Source organism: Galeopterus variegatus, unplaced genomic scaffold (assembly GCF_000696425.1).
Source record: "Galeopterus variegatus unplaced genomic scaffold, G_variegatus-3.0.2 Scaffold1691, whole genome shotgun sequence".
Classification (NCBI taxonomy): Eukaryota; Metazoa; Chordata; class Mammalia; order Dermoptera; family Cynocephalidae; genus Galeopterus; species Galeopterus variegatus.
Window position 1 is genome coordinate 267,192 of NW_007727802.1, and position 6,707 is coordinate 273,898.

General features: G+C 28.9%; 1 protein-coding gene across 1 annotated transcript in view; it reads right to left on the minus strand.

Moving 5' to 3' along the window:
* Window positions 1-580: 580 nt before the first annotated feature.
* Window positions 581-6,707, minus strand: part of CCAR1 (cell division cycle and apoptosis regulator 1) — a 65,915-nt gene continuing 59,788 nt past the window's right edge. Inside the window, exons 19-24 of the mRNA XM_008578477.1 lie at window positions 5,830-5,912; window positions 5,345-5,491; window positions 3,415-3,535; window positions 3,134-3,319; window positions 2,414-2,619; window positions 581-2,044 (exon numbers count right to left, since the gene is read on the minus strand). Coding sequence (XP_008576699.1) covers window positions 1,985-2,044; window positions 2,414-2,619; window positions 3,134-3,319; window positions 3,415-3,535; window positions 5,345-5,491; window positions 5,830-5,912 — 803 coding nt within the window. The 3' untranslated portion in view covers window positions 581-1,984. The remainder of the gene's footprint in view (window positions 2,045-2,413; window positions 2,620-3,133; window positions 3,320-3,414; window positions 3,536-5,344; window positions 5,492-5,829; window positions 5,913-6,707) is intronic.

Consider the following 6,707-nt stretch of genomic DNA (forward strand, 5'->3'; position numbering starts at 1 on the left):
TTGACTTGGTGTTGTCAGCACCACGCTCACCCAGTGAGCTAACCGGCCATCCCTATATGGGATCCGAACCCGGGGCCTTGGTGTTATCAGCACCGCACTCTCCCGAGTGAGCCACGGGCCGGCCCAGTGAAATTACTTTTTAAGAAATTTAACTCTAAATTAAATTTTATTCTGATTTAAATTCATCTCGGAAAAATACGCCTGACAGGTGGCCTTTATGTGATCTCTCTCATTTAAAAACATACTCTATTGGCTGGCCAGTTAGCTCAATTGATTAGAGCGCAGTACTGTAACACCAAGATCAAGTGTTCAGGTCCCTGGACCAGCCAGCTGCCAAAAACAAACAAACAAACAAACAAACAAAACCCCAACATACTCTATCAATGAATTCCATCATTCCTGTCTTTTAGTTAAAAGATTTTCCCTTGACAAAAAGCTTTCCACCAACTCTACATTTCACCTTACCTTAAAGATGAAGAAACATTTACATAACAACTGTATAATTATGGATCAACCAGTAATTTGATTTTGGAGAGGTTCAATAAGCCGTAAGACCAGAAACAGCAACATAAGACAAAAATAGGTTTGAAAGAATTTGAGGTATTTTAATCAATTTCTTAGTAAAAGCCATGTGGATTCTATTTAGCTTAAGTCACATGTAACATGGCACTTTACGTTTCCATATACACCTACATGGAACACCTAGCCATTATTCTAACAAAATAAAGTAAAACAAAATGAAATAAAACAAACTCTAATACAGCATATATTTTTATGACAGTAACACATTCTAGTAAGGATTATTTAAATGCAAAAAGACCTAGTCATCTGCTATAGATTCAATTAAGTTTTTGCTAATATAACTTGAAAGACAAAATGTCATTTAACCATATATTCCTTTACAGCAGGATTTCTCAACCTGAACTCTAACGACATTTTGGGCTGGATAATTCCTTTTTTGTGGGGGCTGTTCTTTGCAACATAGGATGTTTAGGACATCCATGGCTTCTACCAACTAGAGGCCAGCAGCACCCACCCAATTGTGACACCTAAAAACGTCTCCAGATATTGCCAAATGTCCTCTGTGGGATAAATTCACCCCCTATTGAGAACCACTATTTTAGGGTACATCACATTTCCTATCTTTTTCACTCAACAGTTAGTCAACTGTTGAGTGTGCAATAAAATTCTGAAGGAAGTACAGAGGCTAATAAAAAAAGTTATTTTTAATTAAAGAAGACTTAAGGCATCATACTGACATCTACTGGCTTGGTACTAAACTGTACATTTGACATACTTTTTTTTTTTAACCCTCAAAATTAAACAATATAAGGGCTATTCTGGGAAAGTAGAACAATTAATTGAAAGCATAACATTAACATCAAAACTATTAATTTTATGTAAAGCCTAACATATACAATAACAGTACTAATTGTCTATTGCTTCCTTAGTTTTAGATCAACTGAATTTTTAATGAATGCTTTTAGAGACTGATAATTAGATGGAATTTTTTGGTGATGAGTAAAAAAAACTTATCGTTTACAAAACTTGCAAAATTAAGCAGCATGCTGTTTTATGATTTATACTGAAATTTTAAAAGATGGACTGAAAAAATTTAAAACCTAATAATAATTCTGTAAATAAAATTAAAAGTTTCCAGGCATTTTAATAAAAGACATTTGGTAATTAAATACTACTATCAATTAAATCGATGAACTTTATTGGGGTTAAAACTATAACAAAGTTCATCCTAAAACATTTTGCAATGCAAAATTATTTCACTCAAGGAGTGTTTAATAATTTGAATGCTAGGAATTACAAGCAATTTCCAAAAGCAAAGACTCACATTCATAAAACTTTATACATCATTTGAACTAACAGATATACTACTAAAATTAAACATGCATCACCTTCAAACACTCTTGTATCGTGATTTTATATATTACATTATTTAACACCATTTCCCATCATTACACAAATTCTATCATACACTTGCACCATTCTCCTTGGATTTCTGATCTTTGTCTTCATTCTTTACATTATCCTATAAAACAATAGACGACAAAAAATTACATTTTATTAGATTCTCTAATATCTCGGTGCCAAAAAGTTTCCTTCAACACTGCCTAACAATAAATGGGTTTTAAAATAAGTGAACAGTTTTATCTTCCTCAAGTTCAAACTCACTCTCTGGTTCTGAAAGTAATACATGTAAAATTTGCTTTAAAAAGTCTGTCCACTTAATCACGTTGATATTCCAACTAAGTTTTAGGAAAATATAATCTTTTGGGAATCACTTTTGATTAATTAGAAAACCACTAAGAGTTTAATAATTAAAATAAATTAAAAGTGTCAGAAATAAATTAAAAGTTGGAATAAACCATAAAAATGCTGCAAGTACAAAATTTCTAACCTTCTTGAGGACAGTGTGGATTTCATCCATTACTGTAGATAAGTTTCGGATTGTCTTATTCAGTTGGTTTTCAAATTGCAAGTTCAGGTTTTCTGAAATCTTTAAGTTTTCTTGTAACTGACTAAGATCCTTTTTAACTTCTCTGAGTTCACCAGAGAGGCTTTTGTTGGAATTCTCCAAATTTAATATGGTTTTTTCATCTTCATCTGTTAAATAATAAAAATAAAAAATTCACCATTTTACCCCTAAATTTTCCAGTTTAACTCTGCAGTTAAAAACATTCAAGGTATAAATATAAAAAGCTGACACATTTTGTAAAATGGTCATAAATATCCACTTCATTAGTTAAAAAGCACACTGCAATATGCATTTTATTTAAATTTAGTTTTAACTAGGATTATTTCTAAACCCAGGTACCATTTTTAGATGACTGTATAGAATGGAGAAAGAAGCTGGTAAAAACTAAGGAGAACTACAAGATTGAAAGGATACAAAAGAACAACAAGGAAACCTGAGAATGCACGTGAAGAGCTAAGATTCTTATAAAGCTAAGTAATTTTATAACCTGAAAGAGAAATGGTCAAAAGTAGTTACGTACATGCCTAGATTAAAATGCAAGGTATGTATACGCATGTGTGCATGGGTAAGTATATGTGTATATAACACCATATATCCCAACACTGTGTTAAAAGTACTCACATATCTAATGCTGTTCCTTACCTGTTTTTTCTTCTAGTAACTGCAGCTTCTGTTCTACTTCAGCTCTTACTTTTTCACTCTTTTCCAATTTTTGCAAGAGGCTTCCTACATCCACCATTGCACCATTGTACACAATAAGGCCAACATTTTCTTCCATATCCTTTGATTCCTGCTTTACTGTTGGTGTTGGAAGTAATAACCTGTTTCCTTTAATATAAAAGATACCATATTTATTTTCTCTTCTTTAATTAATGAACACTATATTTATAAAAAAGCAAGATCTTAAAATAATATACTCAAACCTAACATATCTTCATGCAATGATTCAGACTCTTCATGGTTTTCTTCATCTTTTGAGGTATCTGTCAATTTCCGGTAAAAGCAAGATTCACGAAGCACTACTTTATTAAGAAGCTTCTTTACCTGTTATGCAAGCAAGTAAATAACTTAAAAAGATAAAAATATGTTTTTTAATTCCTAGAACTACATTCTAATTTTCACCTATGATGAACACCCATGCAAAGTGTTTTCTCAGGTATCCCACTCCTACTTGATTAGAGCAGCTATGCTTTTAAGTGTCTTCTCTATAAATTTAAGATCCAAGTCATCATTTAAAAAAAAATTCCATTGTTAAAACAGAAAACATTGGGCCAGCCCAGTGGCGCACTGCTACAGTGCGCCGTTTGGGAAGTGCAGCGGCGCTCCCGCCGAGGCTTCGGATCCCACATGCAGACCGGCTGCTCACTGGCTGAGCGGGGAGCGGGGGCAACACCGAGGGTTGCGATCCCGTTGCCGGTCCCGAAAAAAGACAAAAAAAAAAAAAAAGAAAAAAAAAAAAAAGAAAAAAAAAAAAAAGAAAAAAAAAAAAAAGAAAAAAAAAAAAAAGAAAAAAAAAAAAAAGAAAAAAAAAAAAAAGAAAAAAAAAAAAAAGAAAAAAAAAAAAAAGAAAAAAAAAAAAAAGAAAAAAAAAAAAAAGAAAAAAAAAAAAAAGAAAAAAAAAAAAAAGAAAAAAAAAAAAAAGAAAAAAAAAAAAAAGAAAAAAAAAAAAAAGAAAAAAAAAAAAAAGAAAAAAAAAAAAAAGAAAAAAAAAAAAAAGAAAAAAAAAAAAAAGAAAAAAAAAAAAAAGAAAAAAAAAAAAAAGAAAAAAAAAAAAAAGAAAAAAAAAAAAAAGAAAAAAAAAAAAAAGAAAAAAAAAAAAAAGAAAAAAAAAAAAAAGAAAAAAAAAAAAAAGAAAAAAAAAAAAAAGAAAAAAAAAAAAAAGAAAAAAAAAAAAAAGAAAAAAAAAAAAAAGAAAAAAAAAAAAAAGAAAAAAAAAAAAAAGAAAAAAAAAAAAAAGAAAAAAAAAAAAAAGAAAAAAAAAAAAAAGAAAAAAAAAAAAAAGAAAAAAAAAAAAAAGAAAAAAAAAAAAAAGAAAAAAAAAAAAAAGAAAAAAAAAAAAAAGAAAAAAAAAAAAAAGAAAAAAAAAAAAAAGAAAAAAAAAAAAAAGAAAAAAAAAAAAAAGAAAAAAAAAAAAAAGAAAAAAAAAAAAAAGAAAAAAAAAAAAAAGAAAAAAAAAAAAAAGAAAAAAAAAAAAAAGAAAAAAAAAAAAAAGAAAAAAAAAAAAAAGAAAAAAAAAAAAAAGAAAAAAAAAAAAAAGAAAAAAAAAAAAAAGAAAAAAAAAAAAAAGAAAAAAAGAAAACATTGATAGAAATATTAACACAGAGATTAAGATTCATGAACAAAGACGTTTATTTCAGCATAGTTTGTAATTCCAAAAAATGGAAACCACCAGCAATAGGGACTAGTTAAGTCAATTATGGTATATCTACATAATGGAATATTATGCAGCTATAATAAGAATGACATAGGTCTCTATTTGTTTTTACGGTAGAATATCCATAGTATACTGTTGAATGAAAAAAAGGCAATCAATATGTATAAAATGATTTCATGTTTTGTTTATAAAAATAGAATCATATATACCTGAGTTGCTTACAAAAATATCTATGAAGTTATAATATTAGCCCCAAGTATTAGAACTTTTTTTTATTTTATACATTTCAGTATGCTTGGCTTACAATTAGCCTGTACTGTACTGTTTTTATACATCAACAAGTCAACAGAGATTAAAAAGATAAGCTCCAATCTATGGAATTAAATACATTAATTTATTCTATTACCTTTTCTTTTAAGTAACTTTTTGAAAAATAACTAAAAAATGCTTTCATATTAAATAATCACAACATAAATTACCTGAGCCCGAGAGAGATGTAGTCCAAGAGTATAAAGTATTTCTTCCAAATCCTTTTCAAGAAGGTAACCACAATGGCTTTGATCAAAATAAACAAAAGCCATTAATAGATCTCTGTTAATTGTGATCATCTGAGTCTTCTCTTTTTCCTAATAAAAATACAGAAGTAGAAGACATAATATATAATTTTTTACCCCTGAAAAGTGAGAAATTGAGACTGTATCCATATAATAGCCAATAATCTAAAAAGACCTTTGCCTCATCCTATAAGTTAATTTAGTATATAAATATGGAGGAAGGAATGAGACATACTGGTTATCTGACACAGCCACAAACACCAAAAAACAACTACTGAAGTTGCTTACTAGTAATATGTAGACATAAAAGGGGACTAATTGACTTTATAACTATTATTTATAGTAATAAGTTTAGTTTATATAAGACATGAAAATCTCATATTATGAAGAATGCAGTATTTAATAAGTACCTTATCTTTAGAGGGCCTCTCCTTGCAGTACCTGTTCATATCTCTTTTATCATCTCGCTTGTTCATTTCTTCCTCATCCCGATCTGTAAAATAAATATAACAGCAGCAAAAACTCATAAATACAGATATTTTCAAGAGCTACTCTTTCATTACAGAACAGTTTTAAAATGATGAAATAGCAAAAGAAATATTATATGAATAAAACTAGTTCAAATGTTGTAAGAAATAATTACAAAGAACAAGAGGAGGAAGAATATTAAAAAGAGATTAAAGGGACAAAAAAATTGACTTTACTAAATCAATTAAAATGCCTTAATTCCATAAAAATTTGAAGGATATATTTCAAAAACTTAATTAGTTTTATAAATAAAGTTGAAAACTACAACACAAATTTAAACAAAGTATATTTTCTAAAAGCCAAAAGAAAAAACGGCCCACATAGTAAAACCACATACATTATTTCAAAGTAAAACTTCATACAAGAAATTTAAATGTTCTTAAAATAATTCAGATGATCTAAGTGTTAATATCTAGATTTGCTGACACTAACATATGTGTCCCATATGATACAAGATGGACACCTGGATAATTTATTTCTAAAAACAAGAAAGGGAAAATTTACAGAATTATTTTTATTTTTATTTTTTTTTAAAAGATGACCGGTAAGGGGATCTTAACCCTTAGCTTGGTGTTGTCAGCTCCATGCTCACCCAATGAGCTAACCGGCCATCCCTATATGGGATCCAAACCCGGGGCCTTGGTGTTATCAGCATCGCACTCTCCCGAGTGAGCCACGGGCAGGCCCCAGAAAGGGAATATTTAGACAGCGATATGTAGACAGAAGACAATGTGAAGATATATATAAGGAGAAGATGGCT